Source organism: Coffea eugenioides, chromosome 2 (genome assembly GCF_003713205.1).
Source record: "Coffea eugenioides isolate CCC68of chromosome 2, Ceug_1.0, whole genome shotgun sequence".
NCBI lineage: Eukaryota > Viridiplantae > Streptophyta > Magnoliopsida > Gentianales > Rubiaceae > Coffea > Coffea eugenioides.
Genome location: NC_040036.1, coordinates 77,954,644 through 77,973,593, shown reverse-complemented (window position 1 = coordinate 77,973,593; position 18,950 = coordinate 77,954,644). Strand labels below are relative to the sequence as shown.

At 37.4% G+C, this 18,950-nt stretch overlaps 3 protein-coding genes across 7 annotated transcripts; all 3 read right to left on the bottom strand.

Annotated features, from left to right (window-relative positions):
- Positions 1-349: 349 nt before the first annotated feature.
- Positions 350-3,476, bottom strand: LOC113762563 (transcription factor MYB41). 2 transcript variants are annotated; one of them, XM_027306067.1, is made up of 4 exons: positions 2,770-3,476; positions 1,849-1,978; positions 1,072-1,375; positions 885-974 (listed from the first exon to the last, which is right to left on the bottom strand). In XM_027306067.1, exons 1-4 carry the CDS (start codon positions 2,903-2,905, stop codon positions 960-962), a joined length of 585 nt encoding a protein of 194 aa, XP_027161868.1. In that variant the 5' UTR covers positions 2,906-3,476; the 3' UTR covers positions 885-959. The 2 variants fall into 2 exon arrangements, with proteins under 2 accessions (XP_027161867.1, XP_027161868.1); XM_027306066.1 differs by having other exon boundaries at positions 350-1,375.
- Positions 3,477-5,673: 2,197 nt separating this feature from the next.
- On the bottom strand, positions 5,674-12,226 carry LOC113762868 (DEAD-box ATP-dependent RNA helicase 8). Its single transcript, XM_027306489.1, has 10 exons — positions 11,584-12,226; positions 10,949-11,009; positions 9,780-10,014; positions 8,796-9,034; positions 7,823-8,074; positions 7,567-7,747; positions 7,318-7,406; positions 7,154-7,227; positions 6,912-7,042; positions 5,674-6,100 (listed from the first exon to the last, which is right to left on the bottom strand). The coding sequence occupies exons 1-9, from the start codon at positions 11,838-11,840 to the stop codon at positions 6,964-6,966; spliced, it is 1,467 nt and encodes a 488-aa protein (XP_027162290.1). The 5' UTR covers positions 11,841-12,226; the 3' UTR covers positions 5,674-6,100; positions 6,912-6,963.
- Positions 12,227-13,886: 1,660 nt separating this feature from the next.
- On the bottom strand, positions 13,887-18,935 carry LOC113762866 (acetyl-coenzyme A carboxylase carboxyl transferase subunit alpha, chloroplastic-like). 4 transcript variants are annotated; one of them, XM_027306483.1, is made up of 12 exons: positions 18,800-18,935; positions 17,872-18,286; positions 17,578-17,652; positions 17,318-17,425; positions 17,071-17,231; positions 16,568-16,682; positions 16,315-16,469; positions 16,043-16,094; positions 15,895-15,963; positions 15,569-15,646; positions 14,055-15,082; positions 13,887-13,992 (listed from the first exon to the last, which is right to left on the bottom strand). In XM_027306483.1, exons 1-11 carry the CDS (start codon positions 18,829-18,831, stop codon positions 14,066-14,068), a joined length of 2,277 nt encoding a protein of 758 aa, XP_027162284.1. In that variant the 5' UTR covers positions 18,832-18,935; the 3' UTR covers positions 13,887-13,992; positions 14,055-14,065. The 4 variants fall into 4 exon arrangements, with proteins under 4 accessions (XP_027162284.1, XP_027162285.1, XP_027162283.1 ...); XM_027306484.1 differs by having other exon boundaries at positions 13,887-15,082; positions 17,872-18,305; XM_027306482.1 differs by having other exon boundaries at positions 13,887-15,082.
- Positions 18,936-18,950: the final 15 nt, after the last annotated feature.

Here is an 18,950-nt window from a genome sequence, read left to right as displayed (position 1 = left end):
TTAACGGGTAGCTGGTGGAGATGGAGTGCGAGAATACCGCCCCGTTTCTAAACTAAACGGGGGGAGAGGAGAAAAAATCTCCCCGCCCCACTAGCCTCCTCCTGCAAGCACCCACTCCAATTGCCATTCCTACACAAAATCCAATATTCATGTGGAATTCTAGTCTTCACGGTTTTAAATATGCTTTGCAAGGTTCAAGCTGACAATAATCTCGTGCATCCGATTGTGTAGAGCCATAAAAGCTTATGCTACTACAAAGTGATGGGTGTATGCTGAAAGTTTTCTGCAACAGACATGTCAGATCACACTTCTGATGGATGCACACCAAGTTATTTTGAACCCCGAAAATGAAAGTCTTGCACAAAAGGCACAATCAACCAAGTGAGACAGTTACAACAGGCAATTTTTGCAGCTAAAATCATATTTGCACACAGATCAGTAGTTGTTTACCATATATACTAAATAAAGCCTACTACGTTCCGTTTGCTGTTATAAACGGGATATGCAACTCTTCGCAATATCCCTGCATCAGTTGGCCGTGCCACGAAGCCTAAAATACCATACATATGGTGGCTTGTACCCTGCTTTCACAGCTGGAGATGCTAAAAGAAACCAGCTCAAACGTTAAGTACAGAGGTCTGAAACCAACCGAAAATCCAGGAATACCAATCTGCAGTCTTAGAAAAAGACAGTAACTAACTAAAGGAGGTTTAACTCATTATTGGCAGAATACATCATGTAGTCATCAGTGGTTGCTAAGAAGCTCATGTCATTGGTGCCAGGGAAATCCAGAAGCAGCTGTAACGTTGATTCAGATGAATCCTCCAAGTCATTTGAGCTAGCAGAATCTGATCGAGGAGGAATATCTTCAAAAGCTGACCTGCTACTCTGGCATTTTGTATCTTCAATTTGGTTTACTCCAGCAACCGAGGGACCAGCTAAGCACAGGCTTCTTTCTGCTATGGTGCCTGAAGCTGCTGATCCACACTTAGTCGATGAAGATGCTTGAGAAATTGAACTTTCACATGCTATTTTCTGACTTTTATTGAAATTGCGAAATGCTTCTCCTACCTCAGAATTCCATATTCGTAATATATGGTCAGAATCAGACTTCCCTGTGGATGATGGTACGAAGAGCAGCGACTCCTTTGAAAGGCGTGCCTCAGCTTCGAGCCTTGCACTCTCCCATTGTGCCATGTGACGGGTGGAAGGGGATGCAGGAAGTCTTTGCAGCAGGCCACTTAGATTAGAACAGGGCTCGTGAGTCTGAGGATCAATGCCAAGGCAAATTAGGCGCTTCTTTAGATGGGTATTCCACAAGTTCTTGATCTCATTGTCTGTCCGCCCGGGTAATTGAGAAGCAATGGCAGCCCACCTAAAGACAGACAACAAGGATCCTTGAATGACTATAATCACCAGATGTTTTTAAAACAATTAACAGACAAGGTTATTCTTGTTTTGACAAGGTTATTGACTTGAAAGATTTGAGAAAAACTTCACATTGTACGCTGCTGACATCCTAACGAACCTGAGCTGACCAGAATGAAAACTTTGCTAATTGAAAACCAGCTTATAGTAAATATATCCTAACAATCTCTTGTTTTCAGTTTGTCATCAAGATCACTGCTTTTTGAGACATGAAGCAGGAGGCCCCAAAAATATCAAGATTCTCTGTTCCTTTTGGCTGGCAATTCTTCATCTCATTAGTAGAACACAAAAGTTATTGCTTTTGAGATGCCATGAAATCTCCCACAATTGCAAAACGAGAATAACACAGAAGACATCCTATACGACCAGCATTAATAAGAGCATATGTAGAGATTTTGTGAGATCAAACATGAAGCGAACCTATTGCCAAGGATGCCATGTAACTGTATGACAAGCTTCTCCTCATCGGGGCTAAAGGGGCCACGCTTGATGTCTGGCCGAAGATAGTTTGTCCACCGCAACCGGCAACTCTTGCCGCAACGGAGAAGACCTTAGGAGGAATACACAAAATTTCACAATCCTCGCTAACAGAAAGGACAAGATTTGTAACCAACAAACTGAGATGCATCCTCAGCACAAAGGAACAACCAGAGGCTAATTTCAAATAAACCAAGAAATTATGAAAATATAATAGGGATGAATGAGTAGATATTCACCAATGACAAGGCACATGCACAAATTTAGTTCTTGAGATATCAAAGAAGCTGAAACAATGCTCCTATTCAGCAACAGAAAGGAAATACGAAAAGAATAACAACTCTGGGGTTCATGCTAAGGCTTACCAAATGGCAAGTGCCATTCATCAGTATCACCGAAAAGAAAGTCATTTTTTCTTTTTTCATACCAGCTAAAGCACAAAGCTAGTTATCTCTGTCTTTCAATATTTAGGAATTCAAAAATGAAGTATTGGACATAGTTTCTTGTCAAACGACAATGAAGTTTTTTTGACCTACAACATTAAAGACAACGAACTTCATTAGCATTAAGTACGACAAATAAGGTATCAAAAAGGTTGTGACTTTAAGAGCTTGACACAATTGATTGTGGGGACAATTACAAGTTCGAACTAATTAGCCAGAATTAATACGGTACAGTAGCTAGTTAATAATCTGTTTACATGTGATCCGGAGAGTGCATTTTCCCCGCTTTCCTTTAGGGGTTGCTTTTTCCTATCATTTCAAGCATTGAGCAGGCAAACCACAGAATGAAAAAGCTGAAAAAATGGTAGCAGTAACTCCTCGTGTTAGTATAGCAAATGGCTCAGGTGCAAGGTAAATTGACCTGCATTCCTGGGAAGAGAGCGCCAGCTGCCATGACCATTCTTATTGATGTACTCGATAAGCTTCTCATCTTCCTCCGGAGTCCATGGCCCTTTCTTCAGCCCCATCTTCTTATCACAACAGGGTGCTCTCCCCATACTTTACTTCTGTACTTTATTCTTCCTGATCAAATCTTTCTCTTATGACTCTGCGCCCTTGAGTTTCTGATCTTCTCGAATGAATGAAGGAACGATCAGCAGCGGAGCACAAGATCAAAAGCTCAAGCTTTGGTGCATAAAAAAATAAACCATGGGATGAGGAAGAAGTGAATGAATGCTACACGAAAGAAGAGAAGGAAAGTGAAAAGACCTCTCCTACATAAACACACACACACAGTAGATCATGCTAAAACTGTAGCTACAGCTGAAAAAGAGGGAGAGCTCAGCGAGTTCAAAGCCGGCTGTGGTCGCATTTAATACAATGATAAGATTTATCTGCAAATTCATCAATAGTATTCCTCCAAGCACATATGCATGCAGAGAAATAAGGGGGAAGTGGTGGTGGGGTAGACTTGAATTGCATACTAAGAGGTCAGCAGTATAAAATTGAATGAATGTTTGATTCTACAATAAATGAGTGCTCCGTCTTCTCTTTAGTCTGAGAATCTCTTTTATTTACTAGCACTACATTAATTCTTCATCTCAAGTTTTGGGGTTGTTTTTGCCTAACTTCCGCTGTGCGAATGGTAAAAAAAAAAAAGACTTGAATAGTTTCACCAATATACTCCACCAACAAGTTGGGCCATCCTGCACATAGCAGCAACGACAAGTAGTGTGTGAATGTGTGTGGGGAGAATTGATCAGAAAGAGGTATTATTAAATGCGTAGCTAGGCAGAAGAAATGCAAGCAGGGAGGGAGGGAGGGATGAAGTGAAAGGCATTTAATGCCAGATTGATATCAAAGTGAAAGGACATGGAACCATATTTATGAGATGAATCGGAAGCTGAATTCTACTCCTCCCGGTCCTGGCATCTTTTATTTGATTTTTATTTGCAGCTAGGATTGATATGAACATGAATAAGGAATGCACATGTGTAGGGTGATGGAGGAGGGGCCAAAGAAAGCACACAGAGGAGGGGCATTAATGGAGTCACACAGAGGAGGGAGTACGGATTGATACACCAAATGCAGTAGGATCATAAATGAGGGGACCATATATTTGACGTCTCAAATGTTGACAAGTCTTATATTTATCAAATAGTAATAGTATTATGGTTTTCCCATTCCCATACCCCATGTATGTATTATGGATAGTACTCTTGCGTTGCGTGGATTGCAAAAATGTTGCATGTGCTTTCTAACTCTCTCCAGTGCCATCATTTGAAGGAGAAGAGACGGCAAGAAGAGAAGAGGGAGGGTGGACTAAAGACTTCCACCTTCAAAACGTAAGTGACATCAATGCAGTCAAAGACCGGTGCCACAGTCTCTCTGCCTGTCTGCCTCCTCCCTATAGGTCATTTTTACTCCACATCCCAGAGCCACGACTTTCTGTTCATCAATCAGGCCGATGGTCCTCCTCCGTATAACTTTTCATCCCCATTTTCCTTTTCAAACAGTTCCCTTTTTTTTTGTTTTTTTTTTTTTAAAAGTTCCCGTACCTCTTTTGGGCATACTGTTTTGTACTTTTTTTTTTTTTTAATCGATAGAATAGATTATTCTATCCTACGCTACGCTGGGAGGAGAAGAGAGCCCGAAAAGATTCAAGAATAATACGGAAAGGACTGAATATCCATCGGACCAAACAACTGCACTACGTATTCACCTTATTTTTTAAGCAAAGCCACTTTTAATGTGGTAAATTAACGCTTGCCTGCCACGCCACCAAATTTTAATGCATTAGTGGTAACTACCGGTCCAAACGCCGGTGGTTCACTGTTTTGTACTTCACTTCTTTTAATCCTATGATGAAGTTGGGGAACACTAGTCAAGCTGTAACAATTAAATTTAACTTTAATTCTATTTGGTTAGTACAGCCATGCCGAAGATGAGTCTTACTATAGCGCGGAACTCGACATTGACGAAAATCAATTAGCCTCCCCCCAGCAGTCTCACATATGCAACTCACCCTCAGAGTACAGCTTTTATTTATACTTAAAAAGGTGTTCATTCTTCGATTCACTACACCCTTCGACCGTGCCAGACGAAAATTCTTTTTAACACTCGAAGAATTTGCCTTAACTAGCTAGTGGCTGCTCTCCACAGACAATTGAAAGTTTCCAGTTTACGTCTAACACTTGTAGCAACGTGAACGTTAGACATGGATATAAGTCGTAGTCAAGCTTCCAACAAGAAACTCCCGAACTTTCGATATGTATGGAAAGAATCAACTTTAAACTGGATTCGCAGAGCCCATTACTGTTGAATGCTGTCTTCTTCATCTTCTCTCTGTTCCTTCATCAACTCCTTTTAACTACAATTTTCTTCATGCCTCCAGAGCTTCAGACCATGCCCTTGAATCGTTCCAAAAGCAACGAAGAGGTAGAGGGGATTGGAAGTCGGACGAAATACGCCTACTCATTTAGATTAGACAGAATCCACAGAGAGTTTTCTTTTCAGGAAAAATTCCAAATGAACTTCTATATTTAGCAGTCCACTTAAAACTAACAAGCAGTTATTTGTCGCCTATATTAATTAGTCCACATCCGCAACCTACATCTTCATCTTCATGTCGCTTTTTTTTTTCCGGCAAGAGAGAGAGAGAGAGCACTCTAGATGTAGGACAAAGTTACACCATACAGAAATCCTCAAACCCCTTATCCTCGATCCCAGACACCAGCGGCTTCGGTCCGGAGCAAAACTCCAGTGAGCATGACACGGTCAAAAAGGGTCCACACCATCTGATTTGTCATGATGCAATTAAGGGAAGGATTAGAATCAAAACACATTCCATTGGTTAAATTCTGCACGGCAGAGTTCCACAACACATAGAGAACGCTACCAAGAACCTAGTTCTAGAAGATTTTAAGTACATATGCATTAAAAAAAAAATACAGAAACTACAATGCCACGTCAATCCAAGAGCAAATGCTTAGTGAACCCAACAGATATGAGAGGCCAACTGAAGAGAGAATCCGGCATCTATCTGGTAACACTATATACGACTCTAAATTTCTTCAAATCCTCGTCAAATATAACGGCATTAAAGGGCCCAAGGTTTAAGCTAACTCCAGGTTTTTCTGCATGGAGAACCAACCACAAGTTCTCACACGATAAGGCCTCAAGTTTACACAGCACATCAGTCTCCTATTGATTGCTAAATCATTCAGCTCAGCAAACAATGCAGCCAAATACTTCTGCAGCAGCATTAACCACCACAAGGAGTCAGATTAAGCATATATTAAAAGAGACTCACAATAACAAGAAAGAGAAATGCAGTGGCCAAAATTATCATACTTTTCACTATCGGATCGCCAAATTTCAAAAAACCAGTACAGCACTAATTGATCTCAATTGCAATGGCAAAAATAATATAACAATCATACAGTACTAACAAGTGTACTCTCATGACCCATACATTAATCAGACACAAATATCATCTGCCTTGATATTTCAAGGCAAACAAAAGCAAATTGTATTCTTAATCATATCCCAGATTCCACATAACCATAGAACATAAAAGCCCCCTAAAAATTCTTTTATAGAAGTAACCTACACTTTTCCTATTCCGACCACCATTTATACTCATAACTACTAGTGGCAATAATATGATGGATGCTCAAACCCCATTTACAGGTTTCCTTGTTCCAACATGCATATAGTGTTTCTAAGCAGCAATATTTCCCATTTCAAAAGCTACTCCAGGTGGAAAAAGAAAGATCAAACAATAGAAAAGCAAGAAGGCTATTATAAGTTCTGTTATCAAGTTAACCAGGCTATTCCCCAAAAAAAAAAAAAACAAAAACAAAAAAAGGTCCTGATAATGCAAGAAGCAGTGGTAGTGACAATGCAAGTACAGTATGCAATTATGTTCATATTACATAAACAGTTCAAAGAATTCAAAAATGCCAACCGCCAGACTTCTGGACACTCAAAGGATGCCAGCACAAGTAGTAGCAGACACCCAAAAACAAAACGAAAAACTGAGGGAAGTTGACAGTGACTCACTGTTAGCACCACTATGTGCCAAATGGAACTACGGAAGTGCCATTACCATAGATCACCGGCAATATATCGCCTGATCTATATGGGGAGGGATTTGCTTGATCTCAGTCCCCAGTTCTTGCTCAATCCTGTACCTGTAAAATCCAAGTATAATAAACTAAGTTAATGCTGCAAGAGTAAAAAAATACAAAAATGAACACCTACTGTAACCTTCTTTAAGAAATTTAAAATCAGATGACCCATACAAATTGAAGCGGTCCTCATAAGTGATCAGATTCACAGCTAATCCAAGATGTCCAAACCTTCCAGATCGACCAACCTATTAAATAAAAAATCATGAGATTATAGAATAGGATTAAGCTCTATCAGCAGTTGACCTTGAATATATGTCCAACCTACATCAACCTACCCTGTGCAGGTATGTTTCTGAGTTCTTCGGAAAATCAAAATTGATGACAACATTGACTGCCTGTATATCAATACCTCTAGTAAACAGATCTGCAGGCACAATATGTGGAAAAAAGAAAGAAAAATTAACCAAATCTTGGACATAGCACAAGACGGAAACTAAAGTGAGTAAAAAGCAACCAATGAGCACAAATAACTGATGGAAGGGCAGAAACTTAAGCCACAAAAATAACAGGACCAAGAAAGATACCTGTGCAGACAAGATTCCTGCATGCACCATTACGAAAGTCGTGAAATACTCTATTGCGATGATCTTGAAGCATCTTTGCGTGAATATAGAAGCAAGAATAGCCAAGCTCTGTAATTTTCTTGGCCAAAAGTTCCACCCGATTGACTGAATTGCAGAAGATGATTGATTGGTTGATTTGAAGCTGTAGACAGAGTATGACTATGTCAACTGTTCAAAGAAAATATCAAATTATGGACACATTAGAAAAAGGACAAACCTTTGAGAAGAGTGTATTGAGGCAGTGTACTTTCTGTCTTTCTTCAACAAAAGCATAATACTGTGTTATACCCTTAAGTGTAAGCTCATCCATAAGGTTTATTACATAGGGTTTCTTCAAATATCTGTCTTTGAAATCCTTTACGGTGACAGGAAAAGTAGCAGAAAACATCAAAATCTGCCTATTCCCAGGCAAAAAGCGAATCAGCTGCTCTATAGAGGGTTGAAATTCTGGAGACAAAAGCTTGTCTGCCTGAAAGAAATCAAATCAAACGCAATCAAAAGAAAATAACTATAGTATTGCCATTGACAAATAAGAAGTTCAGAATGCCACAAATTAATTAACAATAAGAAGACCAATCTAATAATCTTCTTGTTATAAATCATGTAGTAAAGCTTTTTGGTTTCAACAAACGCAACTCATAGTTTAAGTCATATAACAATTCAAAAAAATTTTATTAGTTTAGAGCTATTGCAAACTTATAATATGCAGCAAGAAATATTTAGCATTTGGAGCTGTCGGGCTGCATATACTGTAAAACTGGAAAGGTTATATTAACAAAACTCCAGGTGCTTAATTTTGAAAAATAAAAAGCAATCTTTTATAACTTTCAATATGGTGACATATTTTAAAAAAAAATGAAAGAAGAAGAATCCTTCTAGCTAGCATCAACCTCCCTCCTCTTGAGCCAAAAAAATGGGAAAGACAGAGAGCACATGATTCACAGAAGGACAGTATATAAGCACAAGTGAATCTGTGACAGAAACAGGCAGAAGAGAAAAAACAAATAGGGAACCCAGGCAGAAGTTAAAAAAAATCCTAGCTACAAGTAAAACTTCAAAATGCAATCAACCTTTTCACATTTCGCCCTACTTTTAATTACTCAGGCTTCTCGAGCAAGCATAACACAGACGACCACACAAGAAGCACGGACAGCAATAGGAGAAGATAATAGAAAGACGCTGTACCAGACCTCATCCATAATAAGCATCGCACAATCTTTCAAAATACATACGCCCTTCTTAGAAAGATCCAGGATTCTTCCCGGAGTTCCAACAAGCAAATGAACTGGTTGATATAGACGCATTATGTCATCTTTCAAACTGGTTCCCCCGGTGGTAACCATGACTTCAATGTTTAAGTGCTTTCCAAGTTCTTTACACACTTGGGATGTCTGAAGAGCCAATTCCCGAGTTGGAACAAGAATAACAACTGCAGAAATGATACATCAGTCAGAGCAATTCAAGAACTGAAGCAAGCAACTCCTCGAAGAACCATACTAGAAAAAGTAACATCACAAACATGGACAGCTCAGTGGCAACTCCACAAAGGCAGTCCTAATAAAAGAGACATTCTGGGATAGTGAGACAGGATCATACCTCGTAAAAGTTAATAACTTGATGATGTAATGCTCTAGTGCCAAGTAGAATATGTAACAAAACAAAGTAAATTGTCTTGTAGCTAATAGTATCAATTGACTTTCTTATAATCAAACTAATATAACTTTAATTTTATTATTTTAATTCTTTCTTCATTGAATTTCTCCTGCAATGCTAATGTTAGTTCCTAGCTTTTAATCATATGCCATCACATAGACTAGAAAGTAATATCACAAGATGGGATCCCATCCCAAAAACAATTACTGTAAACACAATATGGCATGTGGCCAGCTAGACCAAGTTATCATACACCATGGCAGAAGAATTTCCCAAAGTTTCAAAAGATTTCATTGCCTATGATGCACAGAGAAACTGACTACTATTCAGAGAAAGTTATTGGCCCACACCTCAAAGCCCTCCCAATGAAACAAATTCCACTCTAGTGTATTTAGGTCCACAACTTCCTAAAACCACAAGGTAAATGATCTTGAAGGAGAACATACTATGTGACGACAATCATAACTGACTTCAATAAAGGAGAAAATACAAGAAACATAATAAAATGGTTGAAAGATAACCTTGAATAATGTTGCTATCTTGATCAATCTTTTCTAAGGCAGGGATGCAAAAAGCAGCAGTTTTTCCCGTCCCATTTTTAGCTCTAGCCAATATATCACTTCCAGTCAGCGCAATTGGAATACTCTCCTCCTGGATTGGAGATGGCCTTTCAAAACCTTTTTCATATATTCCCATTAGCAACTCACGCTTCAGAAAGTAGTCCTCAAATTCATTTCCCTTGGTGGCCGTCACATCCTGTTATGCGAACAGCAAGAAAACAGGTCAGGGTACATACAATAGATCAACATATCTTTAAAGCAAGGCCTACTAAGCCTGAAAAAACCAAGCATGTATCTAGAATGCAGTGATTTCCAACAAAAGTAATCAGATGGTTTAACAAAGTATTCCCAAGAGTTTTCTATTCACAAAAACCTTAGCAGGTACAAAATAAACTGAAAATAAAAGGGCTGCGAGAACATAGAGCACCTTAAATAAATTAAGAAAAAAGGCTCCATAATTCTGTATTTAAGTTGAACCACAAGTTTGCCTCTCATGAAGGCACCTAAAAAGAAACACAATTAATTAACAAATTTTGGACCCCTTCATAAATTTATCAACTCAACAACTTTAGGATACAAATTTCAAACCCCTTCATAAATTCATCAATCCTACTCTTCTTCAGAACGTTCTTTTTGCACAGAAACACTTTCAAACTAACTTTTAACTCTGAAAGAGAGAGAGAGAGAGAGAGATCTGATTTTCTGAACCTTGCCAGAACAAGACATAGTTAACCAGCCAACAAGGATTTCTTGTCATTAACAATAAAAGGCATATTTGCAAAACCTGTCAAAAGGTTTTAGAAATCCCAACAAACCCTTTGCCCCTGGGGCATAAACAAATGTATCTAATGCCCGTGAAATACTGAACCTCTAGCAAGAGACCAAAAAACAAACAAACTGGTTTTCCCTTGGACCAGGCCAGAGATACTAGATTGATCACAGAAGAAAATGAATAAAACACATAGGAGTTCCTACCTGCTGACAGCACAAGAACATATATGGGAGACATGAATGAAATGAAATGAATTATGCAAATTAAAGGTGCTACGCATGAGTCCCATAAAAATCCTATTGAATAGAATACACATACTAATGGAATTAAAAGCACAGTCATGTTGGCACAATCTTACCTCTGTTTTGTACCGAGTGTCTGCTGGTGGTATCTTTAGCTTTGCCTTCCAATCTTGGGAACTAAAAAATGCACAAAAATAGTTCAAATTACACACTAACAGAAAAGGCTAAAATAACAAGAGCAGAAAAGTCCAATGACCAAAAGTCAAAACTCGAAAGCATAGATGAACAGTTATTAGACGAACTTTATTTAAGATCAATACTGAAACATAGTAACACACATTCACTTCCACTTCCACAATGTAAAAATCAAGAAACGTGCATACCCATCTTGACATTCCCCCCAAGACTCTGAGACAAATGCATTCACCCTACGCCCTACAATTAATTTCCCTTACACGATACGTACAGGGTATTAAACAATAATTGGGCAGTAGATTTGAACCAACAAAGACTACTAGTATCACAAACTTAATATCTCACCTCTACTGACCCCCAAAGTCAACACACTCTCAAACAACAAACCTTGCATTTTAGATCCGTAATACCAAAATTCCAAAAGTCAACTTTGATTTTATTCACCATGACCAAGAAGAAATACAAAAGGAAAAAAATGAAGCAAAAAAATGCGAGAAAATAATAACAAAACTCAAAGAACATAAAAATTTTTGAACTTATAAAAAATAAACCATACCTCGAGTCTACGGCTTCAGACTGTATGGTTTTCTCGACCTCCTCTACAGCGGAATCGCTACCTAACTGTGTTCTACGGAGCCATTGCTGTTGCTGCTGCGGCGGTGGTTGATTCTGAAACTGCATTGGATTCCTCGGCAAGTACTGCTGCGGATTTCTAGGTTGAAAATTAGGGCTCGCGTTCGGGTTCATATTCCCACCACCTCTACCTGCGCCTGGCCCACCGATCCCCGGTGGATACCTTGCTCGCGGATACATCCCGGAAAATGTTCGGAATCCAAACCCTAACCGATTCGGTCAAATTCGTGAAACTAAAATTCCTAAAAACCAAGAGATATATACAAAAACTGCGAAACTATATCGATCTATTGAAGGTAGGGTTTTTCAGCAACTAAGCAAAATTGTGGGCAAATAAAAGAGCCACAGATTTTGCAGTCCCGAAGGAGTGAATTCAACGCCGGGCGTTGGAATGATTTCGATTTTGTTTTTCTTTTTGCGGGAAATGGAGAAGAATTGTACACAAATCTTGTGAATTTTATGGAAGAAATTGGGGAAACTTTCGCTTCGCCGTTGATCGGAGAAGAAGAGGGAGAAAATTGAGAACTGCTTTTTAAGAGGAGGGTCTGAGTGGGCTGGTATAGGGGCCTGACGGATGTGACCGTTTTAGGGCGTCAGAGATATCTTATGAATTTACACCGTCGGGCCGGTATTTATATGTATTTGTCGTTGGTCGGTGTTTTTTAAAAAAAAATTCGTACTAGCCACCATTTGGTTTTACCTAATTGCTGCTCGTCCTTCACTTTTTTGTTAATCACACACGGTTAATGATTTTGAAATAGAAAATGACCTTGATTATAGGTATACTTTCAGAAACCTCCCCTGAAGTTTGAACTATTTCACTGACTCCCTTCAAGTATAAAAAATTACACTAACATTCCTTGAAGTTAATTAATATTTAGACCCAATTGATAATTAAAAAGTGATATTAGTAAAGAGAAAATAATATGATTCCATCATTATCTCTCATATACTACATCGTTTAATTAATTTAATATCAATCCACACATTAAAAACAACTAAAATTTGTTGTTTATCATTAGAAATCAAATCACATATAGTATTAAAAAATAGTATATCATTTTATATTTTTCACTTAATACATGATTCAAATTACTCTTTTCAATTACATATCCATTGTCAAATATGATTAATAACAGATAATCCAAAAATTTGCAATCAAATTATTGTAGAGAATAAATTTTAACATCATAAATATTCTTTTCAATATAATGAGGTTAGTTACTGAAACTTTTAAGGCATTAAAAGCCACTCTTTGTAATATTTTAGTTGCAAATTTTTTATTATTTGTTGTTGATCATGTTTGATAATGGATTTGTAATTGAAAAGAGCAATTTAGATCTTGTATTAAATAAAATATATAGAATGATATACTATTTTTGATGCCATATGCAATTTAATCCCTGATAATAAACAGCAAATTATAGTGTGTTTTCTTTAATGTTTATGTGGGTATTAAATTAATTAAATAATTTAGTAAATGAAGGACAATGGTGAAATTATATTATCTTCTTTCTCTTAATATCACTTTTTAACTGTTGATTGGATCTAAATGTTACAAGATAATAAATTTCAAGGGAAATTAGTGTAAATTTTAAAACTTGAAGGGAGACTAGTAAAATAGTTAGAAACCTTAGAGGAGGTTTCTGAAATTATCCCTTGATTATATTTAATCTCATTGAACTTCACCTAATAAAAGTTGAGGTACTTCATAAATGACATTACTTGTCACTAAATTTAGCAATTAGTTGTGACCTACTATATAATTTGCATCTTGGCTGAAATAAAAAGAAGAAAAAAAGTATGAGCTGTTTTTGCACAATGTAATAGCTCCAAGTGAATTCAATTTTCTTAAAATTTGAAGGGTCAATTCAATTTCAAGTTCCAACCCCGATAAGGTTCTTAGTCGAACACCGACTTGAACAACATTAAATTTCGAATCGAGCTCAGTTTAATAAGAGTTTATAAAAACTTTGTTCGTCAACTAGTCAAACTTAATATGAACAACATTTTATATTCGATAACTTTCAAATTCAATAAAAAATTTGTTCAAATTTGTTTCGACAAATAAACAAGTTAAATTTGTACAAAATTTTTAACCTTATTAAAATAATCAAACAAGTTTGAATATTAAAATATTCATCTTGATTATGCTTGTTTACATCTCTAGCCCTTGTATTCTAGCCAAAACATGACCATTTAATTTTTGCCTTGAATCGAAGATGATATCTATAGATGCAAATCCATTGGCGGCATGAAAAACAATACAAACTTCAATCCTTTCAGCAACTTGTTCTCATCCCTTGTCCTATTATCCTAAACAAAGCAAAAAGTATGTGTACAACATTATGTGATTACATGAGTGTGCATGCACCAATATCTAGTAAGCATAAAGTTAATGAATCTCATAATCTACCACTATCAGCACCAACTGCAGCTCCAACATCTGCTCTAGTGCTTGAAGCCAGCTCCTGTCTTAGTTTCTCAACCTCTTCCTTGAGTTGGCTGACACTAAGAGCACTAGCAACTCTTTGTTTTATCTCTGCTTCCAACTTTTTGACTTTTTCTGAGCTCGAGTCTTTTGCAAATTCCACCTTTAGTTCTTCAATTTTGTTCCGAACTCCTGCTCTGTCTACTGCACTTTCTATTTCCTTGCTGATCTCTTTGTTTATCTGCTTTGCCTTCTCCTTAATATCAGGTTGTTTGAATTCGTCCTTTCTTTTAGTTATTCCCACGATGTCCAAGTTAGCTGACCTCAAAACATCCTCTAGTGCTTTCTTAACCATTTGTAATTCCTCAGCTAAATTGCTATCTAATGAATCTCCTCTTGATGACTTCTCCAAAGCCTTTTTGAAATGATCCATCTTGGCTCTGATCTCTTGTGTAATTTTCTGGTTAACTTCAGTTTTCAGTCTGCTACTTTGCTCTTTCAACTTAATGAGCCTTCTAGCCATGGTAAGAGTTTGTAGCTTTTGCTTCAATCCAAGATAGGCCCCAGGCCAAGATAACTTTTGCTTAAATTCTTTGACTATTTTGTCTGCTTTCTCCTGCAAAGGCCTGCTAAGTGGTTGATTTGGTTTACGGGCTCTGGCTATATCCAACTTGAGTGACTCAATCTTGTCTTTCAAGCCCATAGAAATGAAAGCTTTGGTCATCTCCCGGTCAAGATCTTCTTCAAGTTTCCCAACTGCTCCAATGGTGATTGGATCAGATGGACCCTTTGCTTCAAAAATTTTGTTCCTCAGATCTTCAAGCTCAGATTCTATGTCAGCATTCTTTGGGGCATTTACCTCGGATGGCTTCATGTTACGCTTCCTTTCAGGTTCAACCAGACCATCTTCTTTATAACCTCCAACTCCAATTGACCGAAATTTGAGCATACGGTGGCGAAGCAGTTCTTCAGTACTCATTTTGCTCAATTCCTGGATATATTAAGCTAACAACAGTCAACCTCGAGGAAGAAAACAATGCAGAGTACAGGAATTCAAGAGTGACGCACTAAAATGCCAAATTCTGAATACTTTGCACATCACTGGTAATATTGACGGCTAGTGCCTTGTAGAGTGAAAAGGAACAAAAGGGATTAATTCTTTCTAACTTTCTGAAAGAGCAGTTCATTAACAGAGTAATAAAAGCAAATATGTTCAGAAATATGAGCTGCAATTTTGAGTAATTTGTTATTTCTAAAGAGAGATGCGGTCTTTTGATTCATGCCTTCTGACACTTAGTTCCCACGCTGATGCTTGACTGAAAGTTGTTCAGTTTTTTCGTCATTCATTTTCATTGTGCATGTGTGCGTGCGTGTGTTTGTATTCGGGTTCTTGAAAACTTAAGCTTGTGAAGGAGAATTATCTTTCCTTAATCATAACAGCTTCCAGCTTATAATGATGTGAGTAAAAACACTTTACCTCTACAGCCTGGATGATTGCAAATTTAATCTGTTGAGAACTCCACAGAGGATCAGCATGTGCGCCACCAAGAGGTTCCTGCAGGCAATGGGAGCATTCATGAAATACCTTCACTGAAAAAAACAATAATAAATAAATGTCAACGTTTCCGCACAAAACCTCTATTCTAAATGAAATAACTTGCAGCTCAGGTTTAAGCAACCGGCAACCATTTATGCTCCTGGCTTTAGATTACCCATTCAAATTTAACAGCCCCAATCTTCCCTTGAAAGCTACTTCTTACCAAACTAGGAAATGAAGCTAATATAAGAAGATGATGTCCTTACGGGGATGATTCCATCTGCAATCCTTAGCCTATAATGTTCTTGTGCAGTAATCCTCAGCTTTTCAGCAGCCTATTCAAGTGTACAGGTAATGTGGCTATAATTAGGATCTGCAGATTCCAAAAACTCTATGAAAAGTTTCAATCTATACCTTTGGAGCTGCTTGGGAGGACTTCCACAGTATCGCAGCACATGCTTCTGGACTGATTGAGAAAATCAAGAATAAAAGTATTTTAAAGGCAGTTTAATAAGTTTTCCTATAGTTAAATACGAATAATTGCCTGAACTTTGTTTATGGTAGTGATAGAAATATTGTGGCCTCCATGAGGAAAAGTTAGTAATCTGGGAAAAATTATTTATTTCGGTTTGACTATTTATAACAGCAAACTTTTGAGGAAATGTATGCGATTAACCAAACATCACCTTGCAACATAAAATGCAGAGTTTTCCAACATAAACAACTTGTTGGCACAAGCAATTGCAAGAGCTCCACCTGAACCACCTTCACCAGTCACAACTGTTACAATTGGAACCTTAAGGCCAAACATTGTCCTTAAATTGTGGGCTATAGCTTCACCCTGCACATTTTTTATTGAATCATTCACGGATGTCTTACACTCTAGGGCGAATTTAAAGTTGCAGAAATGAAATGCAAGACAAGCGTCAGTTATTGCACCTGACCAAGTTCCTCAGATTTCAGATCAGCAAAAGCCCCTGGTGTATCTACAAAGGTAACAATAGGAAAACCGTGATGATCAGCATATTTCATCATCCGCAATGCCTTCCTATAGCTGCATGGAAAGTTAGCAACAGTTTGTCAGGCATCATGCATATTCTTTTACCTAAATAGATCTACACTGTGCAAATTGGATTGAATGCTGTTGTAACTAAAGCAACATAAGAAAAGGAATTGAGAATTTTTTTTTTCTACAAAAGAATACGGCTTAAATTTCGTTTCTTGACTTTTAACTGCACAATTTTAAGAGTGAAGAAGCATCCTGTTTGTCTCCTGATTATCTAAACCAGATATGTACATTTCAACAATCCAATTTGAACCTTTTGTTACACTATTGCTTACTAGAAATGTTTAACTATCTTCTTAAGTGTTCATAGCATTAGTAAAGTAATAGTACACATTCGACCTTGGCATTTCTGGAAAATGATTTCTGTGAAACTTACCCATGAGGAGTTGGCATGGCAAAGTTGCGCATAATATTTTCTTTGGTGTTTCTTCCTTTCTGATGACCTATGAACATATAGCTTCTACCTTCGATGCTCCCTAAGATAGTCACAATAGCTGGATCATCATAGCCTGCACGATCTCCATGGAGTTCTACCCACTTTACGACATTGAAAATGAGTAAGATTTTTGCTCTAAATACAAGAAATATTACCAGAAAAAAAAAGGTAAAAGCAGAAGACATACTTTATCTGTGATGTTCACGATATGATCCAGAACAGTTGGCCTGTTTGGATGTCGAGCAATAGTCAAGCGTTGAATTGGTGTTAAATGTGTGTATAGATCTTTGAGAGCCTAAAATTTTGCAAGATAGCTTAGAATTGGAGCTATAAGAATGTCACTTTTTTTTCTAACTGAGTAAAAATTAAGTCTTGCAAATTATGTTTTGTCCATGTCTTGGTTATGAATCGGGGAATAAAAAGATATGATCACATTCCTTGAAATACCTGTTCATACTTAGCTTCAAGAGCATTGATCTGATTGCTGAAATCTAGTCCAGTTTCATCAGCCATTCGGGATACCTATACAAGGAATGAGAGACAAAGAGAGCACGAGATAAATAAATGAGCAGCAACATTGGTCATGCACAAACAATCTTCTGCGCAATAAGATTGTAGTATGATTGCTAATGTATCAAAAAACTGTTCTATTCATGTCACATATATTTGAAATACATTTAGCACATCAATTAGAGTAAATCAGCATGAAGTTACTAAAGCTTAAGTTGTGAAGATATATACCTCCATTATCTTTTTTTCCAAATCAACCAATGGCTTCTCAAAAGCGAGGGTGACTGGTTTAGGTTTCTCATCGAGAGGCTTAAAGTAAGACAGATAAGCTAATGGATTGTCAGTGTTTGGGTCAATATCATCTGGCCAAGGGTAATCATGCTTCTTCCCTCTTTTGATTTTAGCAGCAACCTGAAATTTCTTCTCGCTTAGCACTCTTGATTCTTGCACAGCTCTGAACCAAACACCATCTGAACACCCAGACAAACCGCCAACAGTAATACTATTAGAAAAGAGCTCATTTCTGAAAGAAAAACTTGGCCAGTGTCCCAGAATGCTATTCTCTTCACTTCTTCCTCTTCCATAGTTTGCAGCCGTTATAGATAATGAAGTCATCTCAAACCCTGATTTACAATCAGAATTGAAGCTTTACAGAGACAGAATATCTGCATTCAGAGTATGGTAAATTCGGATTGGGAAAATTCAAGGTGCAGAAAGGGAACAACTAGAGAAAAATGCAATCCTTTGCCTTTTTTGTAGTAGCATACTAGCATTCCAGATTAATTAAAAGCTGCGTAGCATATTTCTACCAGAATATGTTCACAAAAGGATTAATTTTGCCACCTATTACGCAGAATAAATTGAAGATGCGCCCTTCATTATATAACTTAGGAATCCCAATTGTATCAGATCAATCATCATAACCTTAAGAAAAAGATGATTGAACCGCAAAGGGCACACAAATCAGTAAATTTTGGTGAAAAATTATGAAGTAAAAAACATAAAAAGAAATCTTGAATGAAATACCAACTGAGTCATGCAGAGTCATATTTCACGAATTAACATTTCAGGAAGTCTTGAAGTTAAGCACTTAACTTAGCATTTAACTAAAACACATTTGAGTATGGAAAAAGGAAACGAATAATCAGAAAGAACATACCATGAGCTACATAAACTGAAGAACTTGAGCATGAAGTTTTTGGGTTTTTGCTACTATTTGTTAACCACTTTTTGCCTTAATTGGTTCTTGTCAATGTTTTAGCGTACCAAAAGTCTCTCCAAAGTGAACTGAACGGAAATGGTGAGCAGGG